Raw genomic sequence first — 25,040 nt, 5'->3', positions numbered from 1 at the left:
AAAAAACCACACAAACATTTCAATATGTTTTAGTGGAAGATGCCACAGACAGAATATTAATTAAGTAATGAATTCCACAAAATTTCTTCCTCATTTCTGGCTTATTTCTTTTACAATATTGCTTTACTTCTTATCATAATACTTCTTCCAATACTTGTATTTCAAACTAATAAACTTCTCCTTTTCTTCATTCTAATCTCAGGAAACCTTAAAACATTTACCCTCCAGAAATAAAAATTCCACTTCTTTACCTATAAAATGGACATTTTATCTAACAAGCAATACAAGAAGAAACAAAATGAGCTTTCTTCAGTTGCCCATGCTGCCCACCATATGTCTGAGGACTCAGTGTAGCACACTCTGGAAACCTGCACAAAAGCCTGGAGAAACATTTTGCTTCACCCCATTTTTCTGCCTTGATCCTGCAGGGTGGCTCCAAGACCTCAAGGCTACTGGTCAGAGAGAGAATCACATCCCCCCATAGCACAAAAGGCATCACCTATATCTGGTACACAGCACAGAGAAGGGAGATGTGCTAGTTCAGTACTGAACAGTCTGTCCACTGCAGCACAAAGCTCAACACCAGTTCAGCTGTGCTGCTTTTCAGGATATAAATGAACTTGACAATTCTCTGCTACCAGAGCCAGACAGCTTCCCAGAAAGTTCAGAGAGCTGCTCACCTCTGTTTGCAACTCCAGTGAGATATACACTGCAAACTTGTCTTAAAAAGTTCAAGGCAATGATAAATGCTTATAAAACTGAAAATATTACAGAGAAATTGAAAGTAAACAGAACTTAGACTGAACTAGTCTAAACAAGAAGTTCTCCTGATGCCACCCAAGGACGCTGCTGAAATCCTGTCTGGTAAACAAACTGAGAGCTCAACATACCAAAGCTGGCAGGCTGGAAATCCCACAGAACTGATGAATGAAATGGGAAAATGGCCTGTTCATCCACCCTCCAGCTTTCTGAGGGTTGTAATGTGAGGCTGCAAATGAAAGATCAAGTTCAAAGGAAGAAGCACATTTCACTGTCAGAGCTCATAAAAGGTTCTGTGCTCCTTGGTTTCACACCCTCAGCTCCCAGGACCACGTTGGATATTCCTGTGCCTCGGTCCGTGCCGAGTGACAATGAGGTGACATTACCACTCCAGCTGCCTCCAGCTGAGGGCTCAGCACTGCTTAGGAGTGGGAGAAAGGTCCTGCTGCTGCCTCTCCTCACACACATCTTCCTTCTCTTAGTTAATTTCATCTCTTTCCTAATTCCAATTCAAAAATACATCATCTTAGCTGATCAACAGTTTCTGCAGCTGCACCAACAGCAGCCTGAGACCAAGAGGAGCTAAAAGCAGAGCACTCTGAGGCCTTATGCTGGTGCAAGTCTGTCAGGTCTGTCTGTCAGGTGGCTGATCAAGCTCACAATTCAGCCTCTGCTTCTCAGCCAGCTGAGACAAGACCACTCACACTACCTGCTATACCTGATTGTGTGAGGCTTTATTCTTTCCCCATAATAATAATAATTAAGACTGCTACACATGCTTCCCTTATACCTTCTTCTCTGCCTCAAAAATCCTTTCTAGCTAAAAGCAAGTAAGTCTGTTAGAACACAGTACTTCACTTTCCAAACACTGAGCCTTCCACTTCTCCTTCTCCTGCCCACTGCCCCACAAGGGACAGGTTTTTTAGCTGAAGAGATGCTAGTTGTGATTTGCCTTTAGACCCTGAACATTAACACCTTAGTCCTTAAACATCCAAATGATTCCCCTTGCCCCACTACTATCACACCAAGCTGCTTCAGTCAAACACAGCTGGACAATTGTGGGGCTTTGGGACAAATCCACTCAAGTTCTATGGTCTTGCAAGCAAGTAAGCAGCTCTACTTTACAGCATTTCTTAGAAAACAGATGGCAGGACAAGAGGAAGGAAAACATACCTTCAAAGTGCTTGCAACTGAGACAAACAAGTAAATTCTGAGGAGTTCCAGGGCACAACAGATTTCACACTCAAATTGTGATAACAGTAAGCTGCCATGGTGATTTAGCTGTACTTACAGGCATGGTCTTAAGCTAACTGCAGCAAAAGATGTGGTCAGAAGAGATTTATGTCCTCAGGCCATAGTAAAAGTCTGCCTGCATCTCTTACTGTCACTGACAGACCAGTCCAACAGCTTCTACAGCTTACAGTAGTCAGCACTCTATCACTCAACAGACAAATTCAGAATTAGGTCTGCCTTTACAAAGGAGGCAAGCTCCTCAAAGTCTCATCAAAACCATGATTACCCACAAAGTTGTCTTTGCTTCTTGCCCTGAGGGCAAGGAAAGAGTATACAAGCAGCAGCATGCAGAAAAGGCAATGACAAACCAAAATGACATCAACAAGCAACAGAACAAATCAATCCTGAATACCATAATACCTGGGCTTACTTGGAAAATTTGACATGATTTAGTCAAAGGTTTTTGGCAGGTTAACACAAGAAGGCTTAACAGTTGTAGACAATATCTGTTTATAATCCCTGTTCTTAATATGCTTATGCTTGCATATAGAAGTGGCTGGTTTTGTCTTTTTCCACACATGCTGACACCAGAAGTGATGTAAAACAGGGAAAATTATTAAGTAGGGACAGGAGGATGTGTTCTGCTACAGCCAAACAAAAATACAACCCAATGCACCTTTCACCTTAGCATCTCTAACATCTTGCAAGAACTCCCATTCTAGCAAAGTCTTTGTGTTGTTCTCAACACAAACACCACCATGGAGACAGACTATAGCACCTTTCCTTCCTTTTCACATAAGACCCCTGTCACAAATGGTGTTAAAAAATCCCAAGGTTCATCCAACCTCCAGCAAGCCAAATTCTTAATATTTAGCACTCTGGATACAGGAAAATCTCAAAAAGCTTATATTTTTTTTCCACAGCAGATTATCAGACTAGCTTAAGCCACGTGGTGCTACAGCACAGCTGAGATCTGCTTGCTACAGAACATCAACAGGTTTAGAGGGCTCCAGGGTTTCCTGCTGTCATCAAAAGAACCATCTCAGAGCCCAGCCCCACAGTGCCCAGCCCAAGAAGCCCAAGGGGCAGTGCCAGCAGCACCTCACAGATGGAGGAAGCAGCCCCGTGCAGTCCTCACATGCCACCGCACTCTGTCACAGGGCTTCCATAACTGGCACCAATGCAGCCAAACAATGATGCACAGCACAACGATGGCAGGTCCTGGGCTTGAAAGCAGGGCAAACCAGCCAGCATGAAAAACAGCCCTTTGAACAATGCTTCAGACACTGCACCATGCAGAGGCATTTACTCTCCCTTGCTATGAGTACCAGAGAAGCAACACAGCTGCAGCACCAGTGCTGAGCGAGCTTTTGCATCCCCACAGCTGCACCGTGCTTGTCCATGCTGCAGAGACAAGGTGAGCACAAGGCAGGCGATGACACAGTAACTAACCTGATATTTCTAAGCAGAAACACATGACACAACAGTCCAAGAGTTACACAGGAGCTTAGTGGCTACAAAGAAAAATCATGCTGCTATAATAAAAAGAGTACAGAAAAGGGAAATTCCCTATGCGTGGTTCACAGCTTAAAGTTGAAGGAAACCTTCACATATTCTTTTACAGTAACAATGCAGAAGAACTACAGTTTTGGTTGTAGCTGCAGAATGTTGTTACTGCCCATAAAAATGGTGTTATTGTTCCAGGATGAGCCACAGAGGGATAAAATACGACTGGGCCAAGGGAACCTGGGTGGAAAGGACTGTTACCTTACCAGGAGGGCAAAGCACGACAGACAAAGCTGGGAACAAAGACTAACCAGCTGTAAGATCCCTGCTTGACCAGACAGAAAGCTAAACATTGCTATTTGGCTACAGCAAGGTAAAACAGCAGTGTGAGATGGGGAAAATTAGGATGCACAAAAAGGATGGGAAGATGCTGAGGGAGGCACCACTCAATGAGTGCAGGGAATAATGAGGGCTGCACCTTCCATAGCAGAGCTCTGAATATGAGACAGTGACTTGTGGCAAGTACAACAGGACCATGGAGGAGGGAGGTGCTAGAAAGTGGTAACAGAACACTGTGACAGGGAGCTATGGCTGGGATGTGCAGAGGCTCTCAAGGCATGGGGAGGTGAGGAAGGAGCCTATGGCAACTGTGACATGAGGAGAAAAGGGGAGATGCAGCTTCATGGGGTGAGGATGCCCTTGAGGATTCAAATACCAGGTAAATGGAGCAGCACCAGGGAGTAGGAGCCCAAATCTGATCTCAATGACTCCAATAAACTATTACAGGGAAAGAGGGTAAGGAAGGAAAGAAGACAGATGGGGTCCTGCTGAGCCTGGACACACTGCTCACTGAGCTGGGTAAAGCTCCCTGGGAGGTCTGAACCTGGGCTCTGGGAAGAAGGTGGCCTAAGCTGGGCTGCTGGGGACGGAAACTGGACAGTTCAGAGAGGCCTCGGGGGCAGCTCCAGGAGCCCCTGAGGGCAGTGTGTGGGACACTGGCAGACTCTGAAGGGCATTTAGGGGGCAGCTGTTAACGGGCACCTGAGAAACAGCTCATTATGGGGATCCCTGAGGGGCACTTTGGAGTTCACAGGTGCCTGGAAAGCTGTAGGGGCTGTTGTCAGGGGGTCTCTGCAGTGGGGGTTGAGGGTCGCCGGCAGAACCCGGAGGGATGGTTGGGCTGTCACCGAAAACGACGGGATAAATAAACCTTTCTAACACAGACAATATTTGTTACAATTAAAGATTTTCCAGCCAACAGGGGGAAAGGGGGAAATGGCCCAGTCCCTGAGGGGCGCCTTGGCGGATGTGAGGTGGTCACAGGCAGACCCCTGAGGGGTCGCTGTGACGGGAGAGGAGTGGGATGTGAGGGGGATCGCCGGCAGCTCCCTGAGGGACGGGCTCGGTGGCAGGCCCCAGGGAAAGCTTCGGGGGTCTCTGGCAACTCCCAAAGGGCGGCCCGGGCTGGCGGAGGCACGGACCGTGCCGGGCGGGAGGGAGAGGCGGTGGCACCGAGCGTAACGCGGAGGCAGCGCCGGCCGCAGCGCCGCTAGGACCCCGAGGCCCTGCCCGCGGCCCCCTCCCGCCGCACGCACCTTCTGGCGGATCTGCCCGGACGTCGAGACTTTGCGGATGAGCTTCTGCAGGGAGCCGGGCTCCTGCTCCGGCTCGCTGTCCGACGACTCCTCGGGCGCGGCGCCGGCGGCCGGCTCTGGCTGTGTCTGCTCAGCCCCCGCCGCCGCCATGCTGCACGGACCGGCGGCGCGCCCGGCGCCCCCTACCGGCCCCGCGCGCGCGGCGCCCCCCAGCGGCGGCCGCGTCACATGGCGGCGGCGGAGGGGCGGGAGGGGCCGGGGCGGGGAAGGGCCCGGCCGCCGTAGCGGGACGGTCACGGCCGCCCTGCCCCTCCGCGGCTCCCTGCGACAGCACGGGCGCCGATCGCAACGGCCCGGCCGTAGCTCCTTGAAGCCTGGACAAAGGTGTTCAGCCTAGCCCTCCCCGCTAAGGCGAGCCCGACAGCGGGGACCGCGGTCCCCATTCCTTCCCATTCTTCGTGGCTACTGCAGCACAGAATCACAGAGTCACTTGGGTTGGAAAAGACCTCTGACATCATCGAGTCCGACCCGTAACCAAACACCATGTTATCAACCAGACCACAGGACTGGGTGCCACGTTCCGTCATTCCTCGAACACACCACCACCTCCCTGCACAGCCCCTCCCAAAGCTCTCCCCGTGCCCCCAGGATTTAATGAAATGCTGCGAGCACACCCTGCTGCCCAGGCTCCACCTGCCCAGCAGCCCCCGTCCGAAGGGCCCTTCAGGGGCGCTGAGGCCGGGCCGAGCTCGCAGCACCCCCGGCCCGGCCCCACTCCATTGGCAGTGTCCAGGTAATTTCCTCCCACCTCTCCAACACCCATCAGCCATGGGCAGTGCAGTGCTCCTGCTGGGATAACACGGAGATGTGTGAGGGGAAAGCGTGTGTCACGAAACCCGTCCTGTCATGTATGTGCTCTGAGCTGTCTTCAAACACAGCAGGTCCAGAGATGCCATCGCTCCCGGAGCGCATCCCTCCTCTCCGGGAGCTGGTGAGCTCTTTGCAAACAGAGTCCCGCCACATCAAAGCCGCGGAGTCAGGAAATTGGATCTGCTCTGCCCCAGCGGTAAACAGGAGGAGCAGGCCACAGGTCTGACTCGGTAGATCAACATAACACCAGAACCAGACGAAAGGGAAGATAAAAGGCAAACAGTTCTGGCTAGAGACCGATTTTCTGCTGACAGAAGTCAGCATCTGCTGGCTGAAGGGCCAGAGAAAAGTCCAGCTTGTCCTGCAGGACAAGGAAAACTCTCCTTTTTCTCTGAGTAAATGACTAGCATGAGCTGAACAAATAGCATCTCAAAGTGCTTTCCCAAGCCCGGACAAAAGAACAGATTTAATAACCATTAACAACCATTTCCTCCCCACTGCACAACAGAGTGCAATGTGATTTTGTCCCACTTAGCTTAGAGAAGTCATCACCACAGCTGAATTTAAGAGGAAGGCAGGCACCAACAGAGGCCCCTCACGTTGACATATAATAAATTTAAAAAATAATAAAAATAATCAGATCTCTGAGTTTACTGGTCCCATACTTACAGGTCTAGTAGCCAGAAACACCTTTGTGGAGAAAGATACACTTTGAAGTAAGACCTGTTCCCCTCCTTCTCTTAGATCTTTAAAGGATTTTCTGAACTCCTGCTCTCCAAGACCAGCATATTCACAACCAGTGATTTCTTCAACCTTACTGTATCTTCTATGCGTTCTCGAGCCACCAACAAATTAGTAATAAAAATACCAGGGAAAATCCCCAGACATCCAGGTGCAAATGCTTGACCCTCCCCCAAAGCTGAAATCACACAGAAATTATCCTGATCACAAACACCTGGAACTGGCCGGGCTCTTTAGCAGCAAAGCACCCAGTGCAGAGCAAACATTGTGCCTCTTGCAATTTAAGCTAAGGTGAGACACCTGTGACTAATGGGCAGCACTGAGGAACACGAGTGTTAGGGGAGAGCACTGATGGAACTCTGAAGTCAGCTGTGGTCTTAATTAACTGCTTCCAGCATCTTAATCAAGAGCAGTTTACAGAAGCAAACAGATATAAGTGTGAAGGTTTTAATTCTATTTTCCAGAGTGTAGGGTGGGTAACGTAAGTCTATATTAATAAATGTGGGCCCTGCATTCAGACTTTCCAGGGAAATTTAAACCAGGGACACTGAAAAGCAGATTTAAAGCAAAAATGAGAAAAATAAAACACCAGTTGTTTTACATGCAAAATATAATTAGCTGATGCAACTTACTTCAGCAAAAACTTACATGAGATTCAGGAAAATATCTGACATTTACATGGATAATGAGAATATCCAGATGAACAAGAAAAAACAAAGTTTGCAGAATGCAATCTCATTTCTTAGAGCATAAACCAACTGCTGGCAGATGGATGTTGGGAAAGGCTCCTCAGGGAAGGCTGCGCCATAATTTCCTCCTTAATTTTCCTGCACCTTCTTTTGAAGCAGTTGCCTACAGGAAACTAGATTAAATACAGACTCTGTCTGGACTTGTACTTCTGTTTGGCATTCTATGTAGGGAGCTTTAAGCAATTCATTGACAGAGCACATTTATCTCATCTTTAATAACGTGGTTATTAAGCATATTGCTAGAAAGCTAATACTGTTTATCAGCATTGTCTGTGCTGTGGGAGACAACCTGTGAGACATTTAATGGTACAGAAAGTGAATGCAAAAGCCACATGGGGACAGTGCAAGCACTGAAAAAACTCACTGGCTGAATTTGGTAAAGCATCAACGCAAAAGCAACCAAAAGAAAATAAAATGAGTTTTGCACAGTCTGCTGAGAAACTTTGATGAATCACCCATGGCTGCAAGCCAGCCTTCCAGGCTAGGATTTCGTTCACTGGCACTTCAAAGTCACAGACTCTGACACTGAGGAAGTCCAGGCAGGCTGCATAAACCCTCATTTAAGTTCTCACCAGTGCTGAAAGCAACCAACCTTTTTATTAGGCAGCCCTGAAAGCAGAAGTCATGATATGGCAGATGTTCTGTCATCCTCTGGTAGCTTGAGTAAGAAGCAGGTGTTGTGTTTGCCCCATTCAAGGTGAATCTTGTAACAAGCAATAGAGACTCCTGATGTCATGTCCACTGACCTCAGGGCTGACCCTGGAAGACCATGTATGAACTGAGAACATCAGATTACTAGAAACTTAGGTCCTACATTTGTAATTGAAGCCAGACAACACAGCTCCTTTGTCAGCCTGTTCTTTTAATCACTCATCAGTTGAGGGTGAGTTCTTGTCCTCTTCATCAGGTGTATTCTTTAGCTTCTGACGAGCAAACTCCTCAAATACAAGCTCTGCTTCGCTGTAATGAAAGAAACACAGGTCTTTCAAAATGATGTTACTCTATTTTTACACCAGTAGACTGTAGGCAACACATAGGACGAAGAAGAGAAGCCCACAACAGACTGGTAATGTTTCCTTTGTCTCAAAAGTGATTTGGATCACATTCCCACAGGCACCATCTTCACTGGTGCTATTCTAGCTAAAATGAAAAGCAGTTTATTGAGCAAGTCAAGGAGGATGTTTTTCATCTGTACTGAATCATGTCCATTCCAGATACATATTTATCAGCTAGCTGAACAGCCTTGCAAGGGACTTTGTTCAGGAATAAAATGTGAAACATTTCACCCTTATTCCTTCTATACTAAAATAGAGACACATGGTCAAACCTAATAAGTTCCTTACACTTCCAGCTATAAAGCACAAACACATCCCTCCTGGGTGTGTTTGTGCTGTTAGGCAAAACACAATCTCTTAATCTAGCTTCACATGGCCAGTCACTGCTGATTAACTCACAGCAGTCATTTGTCAGGCCACAGTAACTTGCTCACTTTGAATTTTAAGCTGGGGATTTCTGGACAGTTTTGAGGAGTTTTAAAAAGAGTCAATGCACAAGTGTAGCTAGAATGTGAAGTACTAAAAGAAACTTACCCATCCTTCCCTGCAGTCACGAGCATGCAGCAAAGGAGGAAAAAAGAGACACGCTGGGTAGTCAGTACAGCAGATGGCTAAAACACTTGCAAAGTGTTTAATGCAAAAAACTTATAGACTGACAAGTCAGAGCAGTGACAAGAGCAGGATTTGCAGCAGTACAAGTAGAATTCCAGAAAGTCTCAAAATGTGCATAACTACACCTGATGAGGCAAATCTTGATCTCCCAAATGGAAAAGCATTCCAGCAATGCTGCCCAAGCTATCTGAAGGGCCAAGGAAGAAAGACAGATTTTCCCATCTACACTTGCTCATGGTCACAGCTGTGGGAGACATCTGTGCACACACTTGGACTCTGAGCTGACAGTGCTTGCATGACATGATGTCAGCTTTAGTTGCTCTATCACTGTGATTGAAGAAGTCAGCTTAGACTTCGATGAGAAGACAATGCTTTTGTTCAATAAACATGAAGGCATTAAAATCAGAGGTCAAATTACAGAAACACCTCAGGGATCTCTCATCAGATGGGTTAAGGCTTTTGGAGCAACATTCCTGATTTCATCTTGCCCTAAAAATGGTTTCAAGACTTTTGGCATTTGTGTTTCTTTAGTGGGATCTTTCCTAACCACATTATAACAAATCCTGCTTACTAGCAGAACTCCTTGAAAGTTGTTTCAGCACAGCCTAAAATAAACAGAAGACTGTATTTGCAGGGATTTTATTGTTCTCACAGTTATTTTAGGAAGGCATAGTCAACTGGCTTTGGGTCAGGGAGCCAAGCACCCTTGTTCTACAGAAGCAAAAATCTGGGGCACTTCAGTGACTGGATAACTCACTACCTGGAGACTTCCCATCCACAACACACACTGCTAGAAAAGTCAGCATTAAAAGTGTGCCAAAGGGGGCCACTCCAGCCAAAATGCCTCAAAGGATGGCTCATGTAAAGACACTCCTGATGGAATCTCTCCAGGCCAAGACAGAAGCCAAGATGAAGTTTGGAAAGTCTCAGGGCATGTATGCTTGATTGACATGGATTTAAAATGAAACATTTAGAACTTCTAAAATTTCCAACATATAAAGCATCTTTCTTATTCCATTTTTTCTCCTTTATTCTGCTCTCCTTCCCCTCTTGGAGGCACTTTCCTTACTATGGGATCATGATATCACTGATGTGGGTGAAGCTGAGCAAGATCCCCACCAGTGATCTGAAACTGATTTTACAAAATGGAGTGAGGGGGAAATAGCTATTGTTTCAATTTGGCACAGACTTAAGTGTCAGGTAAATGATTACTGAGTCAATACACAGAGAGAGTGGCAGCAGAGTAGTGCTTGTAATGTACCTCAGATGGAAGATTACATGCAAAAATGCACCACTGCACCTTCAGGCTGCAACACTAACTCCAACATGCTCCAATTGCATGCTAGCAGAAGTTAGATCCACTCCAGAGTTTTCTGGCTGTCCTGTGGCTTATTTAATATTATAATACTGAAAAATTCTCAGAAAATGGGTAACTTTTACTTTTTTAATTAGCATTCCAGCAATTGTTTTGAGGGTTGGGATAGGAGGGGATTGATGAGGGTCCAGAATACCATCGTCCTCTCAGGGGAGGGTTTTCTGGATGCTTTTATTATGCAGCCACAGAAATTATTCCATATAGTTCAAGTCATAACATGTGGCAATTTTCAGTATAAACTTTCATTTAACCTCTCTTAACTTGATGGGGGAGAAAAGAAAAAGAGATTGGATTTTGTTATTTTCCAAGACATTCACTGCTTTAAAATGTCCTAATTTCTGAAAGTCACAATACCAAAACAGGGAAAGTATTGCTTTATTTTACTGTTAGAGGGATAAAGCATTCCTGGGTTTTTTGAAAACAGCCCTTTTGTGCAAGTTTAATCAGGGAGCAGATAAATGACCATTTGTTGAACAACAGCCAAAACAAAGGCCAGTGTCCAAGACATAAGCCCACAAAACATCAAACATCAGAAGATTGGCAGGAAAACCCCAGACCAAAGAATTCATGCTGAGACCACAGCCTTGAGGAAAACTCAGCAGGAACTTCTGGGCTAACTGCTGACCAGGAAAGGTTGGAAGCATGAAGAGACATAGCCCAGTTTGAATCTATCTTTAAAAGAAACAGATCCTTACACATTTTTTGTCAACAGGCGGAACAGACGGACTGCCAATGTGACAGGAGCTGCTTTGCCTAAAAATAACCACATGTGAACCACATGGGTGCAAAAACAGTCACAAAACCAGCACACATGAAACATGCAAATCCTGGCCTAGCAGAAGATCAAGAGAAGGAAGTGATAAACACAGGGAGGCAAAGGTAGCAAGCTGCTTTTTTTCTGTCTCCTGCAGGCACAGGGAAGAAAGATCAAGCAATCTGCAATGGCCATGCACTGTGACAGACCTGCTGTTTACTGAGTGATGAATGCTTCAGAGCTTGCTCACAGACAGCTAGAGAGGGCAAAGCCATCTGCTGTGAAACAGAGCACACGGCACTTGCTCACACTTGCCCTAGCTTGGCCCTGAAAATATTGCCTCATGTTCTTGGGAAGCTCTTATGTCTCTGAGGTTCCCTGTGCTCCAGTCAGCCCTGCATGATTAAATGCACTGATGCTACACATGTTAGTTCTGCCATAAATCACCTTGGCTAGAGAAAAGGATATTCCCCCATGGCAAAATAAATCACAATATGTGGCATTTTTTAATCCCACTCCAGCTTTAACTCTATAAGATGGTTGCTCTGACTTCTTTCTGTTCTTCCAGCTGTGCCTTAACACAGTCAAGTGAGCAGGAAGGTGCAGTAGGCAAATTGGTCACTACTGGCTCATCAATAAAAACAAAAGGGAACGGACAAAGAAGATAAGGAGTGATCTCAAAACTCCCTGTGCATGCACCTCTGCCTACACTCACTGCAGAGGCTCTGAACAAGCCAACAAAGAAAAATTCCATCTTTTGGGACCTTTTAGATTCCAAACACTGTTCGTTGAAGCTCCATCTCTACAATTAAGCCTGGGTTTGCTTGATTCCAAATTAGATGGCATTTCACTAATGAAACACATTATGTTTCTCAGAGTTCATGAGCTGAAGTGGTAGAAGAAAAAATTAAAATCCTGAATTCACAACTGGGAAAAGTGATAAAGCACAGTGCATGGAAAACTACCAACCAATAAAGCTGAAAAGTGTTTCAGTTTACCAGCTTCATATGGGAGACTGTTTTATTCCCTGTAATAAGCTCAGACACCACATTCCAGCACAGTTTTCAAGTCAGCTATTCAGGCTTCAGAGGAATTTTCTGTTGTGTTAGAGTATCTGTTTTTAAGAGAAAGCATTTACTTCCTGTGTTAACCATTTGCAGGGCTTTCCCATGGGAGAGCTCCTGAAATTACCTGCATTTTTTTCAGTTTATAAGAAACCTGGTATTTCCATCTGTACAAAATGCATGGAACATAGCTGACACTTCTGACAGCAGGCTTCTAGAAGACTTTGATGTAGCAAACAACATGTGGGCTGTGCCTCTGGTAAGAGGATGTGCTGGGGGAAGCGATCTGAGAAATGTTGCAGGTCTCCATTTTCCTGGTAAAGTCTCTGCCCACATCCTTTTGGGTGTACTGTGTCAAGGAGTACATCATCCCTCCTTTGAAATGATCTTAGAAGGGAGAATTGCCTGACTTCCATTTTTCCTCATATTACAAATGCTTCTGCCAAAAGTAAAAAGTAATAAAAAGGGGTTGTTGGCATTTCTAACACCAAAAAAGTCATGTTATAAAAATTCACACCACTCTAAAAATGTAAAATTCTTTACAGTTGCCTAAACCTTTGGATGAGCCTTGTTAGAAGTTTCCAAGCTTTCCTTAGTGTCCATGAAAGCTCCTGAGCTGCCCAGAGGCACTAGATGGCCCTCACCAGCCACACTCCTGGGATCACCAGTGCCATCCCAGCCTCCACCACTTCTGTGCCAAGAGAATGTGCTGGCACTGCTCACAGCAGGGGCTTTCCCAGGGAAAATGAGTTTCCTGTAGTGCAACTGTTAGAGGAGAGATAAAAGCTACCTTTGCCCACTCCAGCACATGCATAATTAGCTGGGAATCTGGCTGATTCCCAGCCAGAGCATCTGAATGTGGAGTGGATCACCAGCTCTCTCCTCATTGCTCACACTTGATTCTTCCAACAATTTCACACAGTAAGGACTCAAGTCACCCCTTTCTAATGCTTCCAGTATAGACCAAAGCATTTATCTCAGGATAACTCTTCTCAAAGGTTTCACTGCCACTTTCATGTGAAAGTTTCATGTTCTTAGAAACAGCACCCTTAGGTCAGTTTGGGCACAAAGAGAAAATGAAAGAAAGAAAAACAAGCACAAAAGCAGTCATGGCTTTTGTTTGAAACCACTAAACTTTGTCCCAGTATAGAGGGTAGGACAAGATGGCTCATCTGTAACAGCCCCAGCAGGAAAGGGCTGGTGTGTCTGGTGGTCAGGAGAGGCTTCAGATGCTGTGCAGGAGCTTCTGATTTAATGTGAGCACCTTGCAATCTCTGGTGCTCACCATTGGTGAACTGAGCCAGCCAGGCCTGAGGAAGTGGGAGGATGCTGTGACAGCCTGTGGCATCTGATCCCAAGCCCAAGATGCCTGGGTAAGGCCTGCTCCTCACACTGTTACAGAGGCCCCTCACTTCCACACAGAGACCTAACACTGAAGAGATGTTGCTCTTGGATAACCACTGAACAAGAAGGCCACATCACAGACACCATGGCAAATGCCACATCAAGTAACAGGGACTCAAGAATCATCAGTGGTTTTATCACCTCTTCACTTTGCTTAAAAGTATTTGGCTTTGTACAATGCTGATCAATGTTAGGTATTTTCTGTGTCAGATTTTTTTATTTTTTGCTTATACTGCAATCTGGCTGGGAATTGCTGACCGATTCATATAGGATCTTTTGCACTGCAGTCATAAGATTTAACTGTGCAGAGCTTCCTCAAACCCCTGTTCTCTGAGCTGTGATTCCATACATGAAAGATGAAAGGGAACATGACTCTTTTCCATTTTCTCCTATCTTTGCATCCCTGCTCTCTGTTATTTAGTTCCTGGAGGTTGATACATACGTACACACACCCAAAGACACACATACAGACACACAAACACACAGAACAGCTCCATACTGGAGCCCTGTAGGCTCTGAGGGCTTCCTGTAGCACAAATCACTCTAAGCCTTACAATGGTGAGATCTCACCAGAGCCTGTTCATGTACAAAGGCAAAAACCAGGTGTAACTGACCTGCTGGGCTCTTTTCCTCAGGTTTGGGGTGCATGAGACGGAATGGCAGCTCTGTGCCCACTTCACTTTAGGGAGAAGAAAGAATGCATCAGATCCACAGCTCCACAAATATGCCTGGTTCAGCCTCCTTCCTTCTTAGGCCAGCCTGAGCCCTCAGCTCCAGCTTCACCCATTCTTTCATATTTTTCTAATAATAATTTTCCTCTCAAAAAAATTTAAGCTCAAATTTCTCCATAAATATCCCAGGCATATTGACTTACATAGACTGGGTTTATTGTGTGCTGAATGTACTTGCATGTATATAAAATCAAAAGATATTTTTGTAATAGCTTCATTTTCACAGGAGAACCACAAACTACTTGCTTCTAACAGCTTAAGGGACAGTTGCTTTTTTTAGGGAGGTGAGAATGGCAATAAAAAAAGAGAATAAAGAGATGAACTAACAACTAGGACTGCATGGTCTGAAAAGGAAGATGACATTTACCTGGAAGTGAGGTCTCCCAGTATGCTACAAAAGAAAAGGAGATAAACAAAGAATGTTTAATGTCTCTCTATTCTGGTGCTCCAACAAGTGCTGTTTAATTGGTGGACTACTGAAATAACTTTCCTCATGTACGTACTGTTCTCTACTTGCCACAAATTCAACTGAACTTGTTTTTAAAAAAGGTAGCCTTACTTTTTCATGTCATTCCCATGGACAAAGAGTTTAGTTTTTGAACTCCTGACCAAGTGTTGGGTATGGCCCCTTTTCCAAGAGCCAAAGGCAAGTGGATGATGACAGAAAGCAGCAGGCATTTTATCACACTTTAGGCAAATCTTTGATACATTTTTATACTAGAATGAAGGATAGATAAATGTAAGACAAAAGTAAACAGTGACTAGCATCAACTGAGAGTCACAATCCTGGTCCTTTTTTGCACTGTATCCTGGATCTAACTCATGTTGATAACATCAACTTTACCCAGAAACCCAGAAAGGTTCTGTACTGGCTGAGTACAGAACCTGAGCTACAGTATTTATGACTCTCAGGCACCTTCTGCTCTGGGAGAACAGCAATGCCAACATAAGAGGTTCACATCAAGTTTCACCTCACTTCTCACAAAATAGGTTATAGCTTTGAAACAAAAATTGCAATGCAGACCAGAGGTTCCTACTTCAACCATGAAGTTATATGGTATCTAAGGAGAGTAACACAAACCATTTGGATCAGGACAAGTTCTATGGAAAGGCCAAGACTGTTTTCCAGGCAATTTATGCTTTACAGGGAGCCTCATATCCTCTAACATGTGCCCTTTCTCTTGGGGTGAACTGTTCTAGTCTCTCCTCACCCATCCATGACAAACACCCTCCCCTCCCTTAACTCCAGGCAGATGTAGCAAAAAGTGTGTTACACTTACCCTGGAACAGTGAGCTTCACTTTGATCTTGTAAGAAACCAGAATCCCCATCACTGTCTTGTCTATTCCATCCTTAATGCTGCCAGAGAAAACAGAGCAGGGTGAGGTGGCACAGCAGTATAGCAACAACACACACCTGGAGCAAGAACTGGGGGAACACCCTGGAAGTGGGAGGGCAGGCAAGCCTCAGGTGCAGCCAATACCACTCCAGATCTGTGGAGGTATTTCCTGAAGGAACATGATGGCTTTAGTAATGGTGCCACATGTATCCATCCAGGCACAACAAAGTCCTGAGGGAAGTGTCTCCTCCATGCTCCCCTCTTCTCTCTAACTCTCTGACTACCTGGAACCATTTAAAACTCCACTCACATGGTACTAGAAGCCAAGTTGGTGTCCTCATCCTTCAGTTTTCCATCCAGAGCTATTTCCCGTGTCTCCCGGTTATTTGCAAGCAAGGGCAGAACTGTCAGTGTCTTGGTCAGGCTACTGTTTGGCAGCACCTTTTCACTGAAAATAAGAAGGGAAGTGATACACTGTGGTTTGTTACACACCCAACTAGCAGAATTTCCAAACAGGTTACAAAGCTGCCCAAAAGGAGAGGAATTTATCTGTGCAAATTCAGTGGTCAACAATACAGATGCACACCTCTAATCTAGTCAGCAAAATTCCCTTTCTAATCAACAGAGAAAAACCAGCACTTATAGAAAATGCCTAATTTCACATTAAGGCAGAAAAGTAGGTCAAAACCACAGAATAATGGAATAGTTTAGGTTGGAAAAGCCCTTTAAGATTATCAAGTCCAACCACTAACCCAACACTGCCAAGGCCACCAGTGAACCATGTCCCTAAGTGCCACATTGATTTTTCCTAATATCTAATCTACACCTCCCCAAGTGCAACTTGAGGCCACACCCTCTGTGCTGCAAAGCTCTGAATTTGGACAAAATGAATCCTAGTTGAGAACACCAATACTGAATGGAAAACACTTCGTCAGGTACAGAGCAGAACACCAGACAAATATAAAGCACCTGGGTATGCCCAGCCCTCCTCACAGTGTGGGGTTCAGAGCTGCACTGCCAGTACAGTGAAGAGAAGCAAGTGATTCTCCATACCATCAACAGACTCCAGGTTTCTGTGGGCTTTGTCAGGCCAGAAGAAACCAAATGAAATGCTCTTGCTCAAGCAAGAGTGCCCATGACTTCCAGTCAAACAGCAGCACCTTTCAGACAAGTGCTGCATCTCTATTTGAAAATTTCCAGCAATTGGGAACCTTCTACTGCCACCATTAAGCCCATCTAGCAGGTAATTACTCTTCTAACCTCTTCTGCAACATCCCCATTCCCTGAAAAAAACATGAGGATCTCTGCTGCTCTGTGAAAAGGGGACCAGCTGCATCTAAAGAGTATGAGTGGAGTGGCACACACAAGGTAAGAGGAGAGAAAACTCTATCAGCAGGAGACTCCCAGACTGTAGTATGAGAACCTCTCATCACTGATGATGAGGGTAATTAAAAGGTGTGAAGGAGCAGGAGCATTCACTCACTGTGCTTCCTCAGCAGCCACCACTTTGGTGTAGAAGTCACTGGAGTACAGCACCACATTGGCCACCTGCTCCACTGAGGGAGAAAGAAGAAAGCAGACACTCAGGGGTGTGCATGCACCACAAACAACACAGTTGCCTCCACCCCAAGTCCCAGGAATGGGAAACATGGTGAAGAAAGATGAAAATCCCATCCATTTACAGCCTGAAGGGACCATCAGGACAGAATGCCTGACTTGGACAGAGACCAACAGCACACCAATGGCCAAAGTCTGTCTTCCCTGAAGGGCACCTGGCCTTGATTTGGAGACAACAGAAGGAGCCTCAGCCATTTTGATCTCTCCCTGCCTTCTTTTCTCTTTCTCATCCTTTGTCTCTCAGACTGTGTTCCCCAGCTCTGCAGCTTGTGGGATGAAAACATGCAGTGTCACATAGAAAACACTGGCACAGCAATGAAGCTCAGCCCCTGCCCTCAGCTTCCTCAGGAGGAACAACACTGTTGCTGGCAGAGTTTCTCACACTGCCAGAGGTTTCTGCAATGCCAGGCAAAGCTGTGTGTTATCTAGGCACATTCACAGTTAGCAGGAGCATCACACTGACAGGAGCCCTTCCCACTGACCTCCCAATAAGGGTGCCTTTCCCCCACTTTTCCCACACCTGCACTGCCCACTGCAGGAGCCAGACCCCTTCTCTTTTCTATAGGGGAAAATCTGGTGCCTGAAATTAGGACATACAAGTAACCACAGGAATCAGGAGAAAAGCTACAGCACTTCACTTGACAAATAGAAAAGAAACAGCAACAACAAGGGGGAGGGACAAATTCCTGATATCCCCAGCTGCCTTCTTAAACTGTTACATGCACTAAATTGTCTCTCTTTCAGACCTATTGCACTCAAAGAATCCCAAGCAACAGTAAAAACATACCCTGGACTTTGATCTTCTTCACAGTTTTGTCTGTGTTGTTGTTGATGGTGACAGTGACTGGAATGGGCTCACCATGGTAGTATACCTAGAAGGAATGTGATGCTCAGAAATCCAGCCAGGAGACTTCTTCTGAGCCTTAACCCCTCTAGTTCCCCCAGATCACACCTCACAGTGGCCAGACAGGGGAAATGACCCCTCCCAGCGATTCATGACCCCTCCTTCAATGACTTCAAATGTGTTTGGCAGGGCTTCAACCACCCCTAGCAGTAGGCACTGACAGAAATGACATTTGAGCCCTTGAGTGCTGGGACAAGTCAGTCTCAGCTGAGAAAGCAGCAAATGCCCATTGGCCTGCAGGTACCACGATGCCCCCAGCTCCAGGGCAAACCCCCCTCACCTCTTTACTGAGGCAGGCTTTCATGTGCAGGGGCTTGTTGGACATGAAGAACTGCCAGGTGGTCTCGGCACAAGGCTGGGGTCCTGGGCTCTCCGGTGCATACTGCACCTTACGGATCAGCAGACGTGCAGTGTTCCTGGGAAGGAGCAGAGGACACCACGGTGACACCCAGTGCTTGGCAGAGGTAGGAGCTCTGCATTCCCATGTGCTCACACCCAGGAAGTCACTGACAAGGGGGCAAAGCTGAACAAACAACCCAGGTGCATCACTGGACCACCCATCCCCTTAAAGCAAAGCTGAAGAGAGACACATCCTGTTACCTTCTATGAATTCTCTCTTCCACATTTTCTGTTGAGAAAGCTTTCACCTCAAAGTCCACCCCACAAGTCTGCCAGACAGAGAAAGGACAGTGAAATCAGGATCAGAAGACAGGAACATCTGCAGATGTTTCAGTATCTTTCTGCACACCACAAACTGGCAGACTCCTGCCAGCTGCAAATTATTCTGGCCTCCCACCACTGTCACAGACATCCCTGACCACTGGTGTTGGCACATTCACCTGTTCTACAGTGCTTCTCATAAATGAGACCTAATCCCAGCCTCTGAGAGATGCCATCCCTTCTCCTGAAAGGCTTCCTGTGAGACCAGTGCTGGAAAGGTCACATCATAAGACTGCCCAGTGTGCTGCACTGCCTGGCCCACCCTAGGTTTCTGAACTGAATTTCTGAGTTGGCTTTGTAATGCTAAAACCAGCATCTAAGGAGTGGAAGTGATCAGGCCAAGCTAACCTTTGCTTTATCAGGTTGATAGCATCATGGGGCACCTGGGTGAGTCCCAGCTAATTCTCTACAGAGACGTTTTTGCTAAAGTATCATTCCCTGGCATACAACACAGGTTATCCTTTTTGCACTAGGTTCTACAACCCTCATCCCACTTTGCCTGGCTGATTACCCAGTTCTGCTGTCCAGACAAGCATCTAGTCAAGTATAAAAGGAATATTTTTAACAGTATCAGAAACCTTGCAGAACATATAATTATTTAGTGACTTTTACCACAGGGTTTTTGTTCTGTTTACTCATATGTACAAGCCAGCTCTTCTCTGCATTTAATTCAGGGCAGGTCTCAACACATGTTATTTATAGCAATCTGTGAGATTTTAGGCACTTGGTCTCCTTTTCTTTCATGTAGCCTCACAGCCACAATCATTTTATGTGCAGCCAAACCACAAATCATGTGATAGTCTTAAAGAAGCTACAACACTGCAGATTTTGTAGTCTTGCTGCTATTTGTCTGGATTCCCTTTCTTAGTCGGAGAATTTCAACTCCAATTTGTGACACATACTTGTAGCTCTTAGTTCCTGACATTTGTAGAATCAGTATCACCTTCTCCTACTCTCAAGCTAAACAAATTCCCATGGTTTTTTTTCCCATCTGACTTTCCTTAACCCCTATAAGCACAAATGTCCCACTGGACTCACCTTATCAACATCACGAGGTGCAGGCTGCAGACAGACTGAGCAAGGCAGGTAATCTGGAAACTGTGGGAGGAAGAAGAGGAAATGCCCCAAACCAATAGTACACAGATGTTTTAGGCAACATAGTGCTCACAAAAGCAGTCCTGAAGACAAGGGATCATTCATTGTAATGCTGTAACCCTTTGGAATTCTGGCTAGTATACTTGCCTTGTATGAACAAATCCCTTTCTTCCAAAAATACTTTAAAAGTCAAGAAAGAAAAAAAAAGTCCATGCACAATGTGAATCTTCCTCAGGAACATGAAGACAGACATATGAGTGACAGTACTGGAAGGATTTCCTGTTAGAATTTGGCAGTCAGCTGTCATTTGTCATCAGCTGTCAAAGACCCTTTCATCTCCTTATTTGATCCAAAGTTTTTAAAGGAAAAGGATTTGGCACTGGGGCAATGGTAAAAAATATTCCAGCTCCTCAGGAACAGGAAGGCAAGAATATATGGGCTGTTGCTAGCATAAAGCCATTGCAAATTCCCTTGCCTTTTTTAAGAAAGCACTTCTCACAGTGGTGTGATCACTGCTCAGTTAGATCTTCTTGCACTTTACCTCTCAGGATTGCAAGAAGTAAGAAAAACATTGGCAACACCATCTGTCACTCAAAATTGGAACTTGCAGAACATGAATTCACTATAAATTCCCATCTTCAGTTCATCACCAGGCCTCAGCAGCCTGGTAACTACAAACAAGAAGAGAATCAAAGGCTCTTCTGAAACACTTACTGTAAAGAAAAAGGGATAAGCATTTTTGCCCAGCTTCTTTAGCAGAGATTCCTGCAAGAGGGTGAGAGACTCTGGCTTGTCAGCAGGCGGGTACACCTGCACCCTGGAGAAGAAGAGGTCGCGGCGGAAGGCGAGGCCGATCACGTCGATGTCCTCCTGGCCGTAGCGGAACACGCACGTCAGCGACACAAACACTGGCAAGAAGCACAGCACAGGTGAAACAGGCAGCAGGAAAATGGTGGAGCCAGGCTGAGATGGGGACATCTTCTGCCTCAGGGAGACATGGGAACTCATTTCAACACTTGCATAACCCAGTGAGGACTCATCCCACGAGTAACAACAGACAACATTGATAAGAAGCCCATTCACTGAGGCAGAGAGTTATGTTTGTACCCTTCAAACGTTCTACCTTAGCATCTCACTCAGAAAAACAAACATTGCATAAAACCTCATACCTTTTTTCCCCTTGATAATAGCAGGATCCACCAATACAACACCATCTGAAAGAAAGGGAAAAACGAAGATTAACATAGATAAAAGCAGGGTTGAGAGCAGGAAGAGCAGCACATAACCTCATGGACTTACCTACAGGTTCTACATTCCCTATGTTGTCAATGTAGTCCCGCTTTCCCAGGTAGATGGTCAGCTGTGGGGACAGGATGACCACAGTTGGACTATAAAATGTTTGTGGTTGTTGAGGAAGGGGGACACACATCAGAGATTTATAAATTTTTCAGAGATCAGAACAATTCCATTTTAAGTGGATTTTTTTTTCCAGCAAACATGCCACCCCCACTAGACTCAACAGGATTATTCACATGTAGGACATCAGAACTGAAGACCTGATCTAGACCAACTCCCAAAGGTACAACACAAATACTTGTGCATGGGACAAAGAAGTGTAGATTTAAAGATTTTTGGTGCTGTCAGGTTGGAAAGACAATGAATCAGGTTTTATTTAAACATTTACCTGTAGAAGTACAACCCAGGAGGAGAGTGAGGTGAGCTGCCTTGTCTTGTATTAAAACACACGAAAAGTTTGCCCTAAAAACTGTTTACATCAACTCCTCAAACTTAAGTGGTAATATGGGTCATGTTCCTTCTTCAGAAGAAAATAAAGGGGACAGGAAGGAGCTTTCTAATCAGTCTTCCGTGTGACTACAGGTAAAAGTCAAGCCTAAATAAGCCCATTATTACTGTACTCACAGCTTTGTCACGGGTGCTTTTTCTGAAGATAACTTGTTTTGGAGGAGAATCAGCATTCTTCCCACCAGTCCCAGTCTTTTGAGACTCAGGGCGGCTCATGGTCAAAGACAGGGATGTGACTGTGGGTGAATGAAGCTCTTCTGTCCCCAGATGTCCTGTGCCAGATGCCTGGGAAAAATAGGTGGATGAGATAAAAGCAGTAGGTAAAGCACTGAACTCCTGGTGCTGTTTCAGACCCCTCACACATCCAAATGGTGGCTCTGACTAAAAGCTACCAAGGTGGTTTGTGTTGATAAGGAGTCAGGCCAATTCCCAAATAAGAACTCATTTGTGCTGTTGCAATTTCCTCAACCAGAACCCAGTGCAGCCCATTATGGGCAGAGCAGCACTGAGCTCAAACCAGAATGCACCATACGGATAGAACAGTCCAGCCACCTGCCCAGAAAGGCAACAATTACACTTAGAGGTAGAGAACAGCTTGCACCTGAGGGGTAGAAAACACATGGAATAAAAAACATGGAATTAAAATTCTTCAGGAGGAGAAAAATAAGGAGGGAAAGAAAAGCGGCGGGAGAGGGGGGAAGAGAATGGGGGGAAAAATAAGAGAAGCAGTGGAAAAAAGAAGGGAAGAAGAGAAAGGGCACAAGGGCACAAGAGATATCCAGAGAGAGAAGTGCAGAAAACCTAAGTGGTACAAAGCAGAGAGAGATTAACTTTTCATTTTGTTTAAAGTCACAAAATAGCATCCAGTTAATGATCAGACAGCAAATTTAAAATAAGGTGAAGCATTTCCCCAGTTAACAGAAGATTCAAGGTGGCTCTGGTAATCACCAATATGAATTGAATCACAGGATTACACACATTCACAGGGAAAAAGGCTTTTGGCAGCTGTTGGACGAGGATCCAGGAGCAACCTTAACCCTATAAGATTCTGAAGCAAAGGAGCAGCATCAGGAAAGGATGATGCCACACAGGCACCATCCTGTCCTTACACTCCTCACCATCAGAGCTGTGTGAATGAGAGCACTGCCCCCAGCTCTGATGAGTATGACTGTCCTTGCAGTTTGCTCCAATTCTATTTCTCAGCTTGCTTTCCCATTTCAAAACTGCTTCAGGAGTAAAACAGTTTCTAGGACCTATTTGCAGACAGCAAACCATAGAAAAAGTAAATACTTGGCTTCTTGGAAAGCTGAAAAAAATGTAAGGCAGACATTAGAAACAGACCATACACATGTAAGCATTTCTATTTTCATTAAGTAGGTTTTTCAAGCCCAGATCAGTATTTGTTGCTGACTAGACATGCTGTAGACTCAAACACAACAGCAAACAACATCAAGTACCTTGCTGTGTTCAAAGTGGCACAGGAGCTTCCACAGACAGTGATGGGAACTTCTAAATTATCGAAGAAAGATGAATTTTCCAAGGCAGCTGTGTCCTATGCTTCTTTGCATCTAGCAGAGGGAATTACTGCTCTCTTCACAAGCAAGGAAGACAATTTGTAGGGGATTGGAAAGCTCGTCTCCAGTTGCGTCCATCCAGGATTTCAATAATTAATCCCTCTGCAAGAGCAAATATTGTACCTGGGCTGAGATTCAGCTGGGAAGTGGTTAAGTCAGCAACAACAAGGCATTAGCTAAGGACACTCAGCTAGTCAGTGAAGAGGTGTACCATGTCCTGTTCACGTTTTGCAAAGACACAGGAAGCACAGGCCAGCTACTGAAAGCAGTTTATTCTAAAGCTCTATCTCCTCCTTCCTAGGGCTGCAAGACATGCAGCCTGGTAAGAAACTGAACAGACAAGAGGCATTTATGAAAAAGGGAGTTTAAAAAACACTAAAATGGCATTTTGATGGCCTGTCAAACACTGAGAACAATGCACTATTCTCAGGATCACTAAGCAATTTATCTATTACTGCTTCACCAGCAGCCAACTGACATGCTGATGCAAAACAATAGACTGCTGGTTTGTACTATCTCCTCCTCAATTTACTTAAAAAAACACAACATCTGGGATTTAAGAAACACAGATATTTCAATTAACTTCAGCTGTGCTGCTCCTTAATCTTCCAAGAGTAGCTTTCCCCACCCATCAGTGAATTTGGGCCTGGTATTTTGCACAACAGTATATGTTAACTTTTGGCTTGTGAGCTGTAGGAACAGCTGTAGCTTTCCTCTGGCTGCATCTGTTCATTTGATTAACAGAGATCACATGATATCCTGTCCACTTGCCAGCCTAACAGCTCCCTCCAGCTCAAGCAAGCTTGCAGTCACAGATCAAGCTTGCTTTTTACAAACAATCACTGACATTTGCCTGAATATAGTGGCCAGGGCTACACAAATTACTCAAATGACAGAGCCAATGTTCCTCAGCTCTTTCAGGGTTCCAGCAACATTTTATTAACTGGAGGTGGATTATTTGGAGAGCCTAATCACTACTCTGTCTAATCAACTCTGGCAAACACAAACCAGCCAGGTTGGAACCACAGAAATTCACACATGCCTGGGCTGTGGAAGAGAAGCCAGGTCCTTATTGTAGGAAGAAAGGAAGAAACCTCAGAGATGAAACTCAGTCACACTTTGCAAAAGCAAAAGGAAGGGAGCTGGTTTTGTACAAGTCTGTGCTGCAGCCACTGCAGGGTTATTAGTTCTCCAGGAGGATGAGCATTCCTGTTGGCACATGTACCATTGCAGACATCTTCAGAGGATCTTGGGAACAGCTTCTCTGTAACACAGCTCCTAGTGCACCTTTAATCCAGAGAAAGATGCCCAACCCACCCCCAAATCCACTTGAAGGGCAGCTCCACCTCTGGCAGCAAAACTGCTACAGCCACCTCTGCACTGCAGGTTCCTTCATTTGCTCTTCTTCTCTCTGCAGGCTGGAGCAGAAAAGGAGGCAATAGAAGTAATCAAAATATAGGAAAAGAAAAGTTAAAATTGCTCACTAGAATGTCTTACATACCTTGGTGCTAAGGAACCCTAATCTAAAATGCTTAAGGATT

The 25,040-nt window shown here is 45.3% G+C and overlaps 2 protein-coding genes across 7 annotated transcripts in view; both read right to left on the bottom strand.

Moving 5' to 3' along the window:
• The window catches only part of DGKD (diacylglycerol kinase delta), a 59,767-nt gene extending 52,936 nt beyond the window's left edge, over nt 1-6,831 (bottom strand). For 2 of the 4 annotated variants that reach the window (XM_064720937.1, XM_064720938.1), the window contains exon 1: nt 5,094-5,262. In XM_064720937.1, the coding sequence (XP_064577007.1) occupies nt 5,094-5,243 (150 nt within the window). In that variant the 5' untranslated portion in view covers nt 5,244-5,262. Of the gene's footprint in view, nt 1-3,444; nt 3,507-5,093; nt 5,263-6,632 lie in introns of those variants that run through there. The other 2 variants (XM_064720939.1, XM_064720940.1) reach the window with 2 other exon arrangements.
• SAG (S-antigen visual arrestin) overlaps nt 1-24,828 on the bottom strand; it is a 34,889-nt gene extending 10,061 nt beyond the window's left edge. The window contains exons 1-17 of one of the 3 annotated variants that reach the window (XM_064720947.1): nt 24,817-24,828; nt 23,383-23,601; nt 22,043-22,210; nt 21,422-21,482; nt 21,292-21,336; nt 20,837-21,030; nt 20,066-20,125; nt 18,908-18,975; nt 18,588-18,723; nt 18,191-18,275; nt 17,270-17,342; nt 16,097-16,234; nt 15,729-15,806; nt 14,816-14,839; nt 14,332-14,396; nt 9,043-9,052; nt 7,171-8,413 (exon numbers count right to left, since the gene is read on the bottom strand). In XM_064720947.1, coding sequence (XP_064577017.1) covers nt 8,320-8,413; nt 9,043-9,052; nt 14,332-14,396; nt 14,816-14,839; nt 15,729-15,806; nt 16,097-16,234; nt 17,270-17,342; nt 18,191-18,275; nt 18,588-18,723; nt 18,908-18,975; nt 20,066-20,125; nt 20,837-21,030; nt 21,292-21,336; nt 21,422-21,482; nt 22,043-22,141 — 1,230 coding nt within the window. In that variant the 5' untranslated portion in view covers nt 22,142-22,210; nt 23,383-23,601; nt 24,817-24,828 and the 3' untranslated portion in view covers nt 7,171-8,319. Of the gene's footprint in view, nt 1-7,170; nt 8,414-9,042; nt 9,053-14,331; nt 14,397-14,815; nt 14,840-15,728; nt 15,807-16,096; nt 16,235-17,269; nt 17,343-18,190; nt 18,276-18,587; nt 18,724-18,907; nt 18,976-20,065; nt 20,126-20,836; nt 21,031-21,291; nt 21,337-21,421; nt 21,483-22,042; nt 22,211-23,382; nt 23,602-24,816 lie in introns of those variants that run through there. The other 2 variants (XR_010441372.1, XM_064720946.1) reach the window with 2 other exon arrangements.
• Between the last annotated feature and the right edge of the window lie 212 nt (nt 24,829-25,040).

This window comes from Zonotrichia leucophrys, chromosome 9 (genome assembly GCF_028769735.1).
Source record: "Zonotrichia leucophrys gambelii isolate GWCS_2022_RI chromosome 9, RI_Zleu_2.0, whole genome shotgun sequence".
NCBI classification, from domain to species: Eukaryota; Metazoa; Chordata; class Aves; order Passeriformes; family Passerellidae; genus Zonotrichia; species Zonotrichia leucophrys.
Note: the sequence above shows the minus strand (reverse complement) of the source record. Positions and strands in the feature narration are given on the sequence as shown.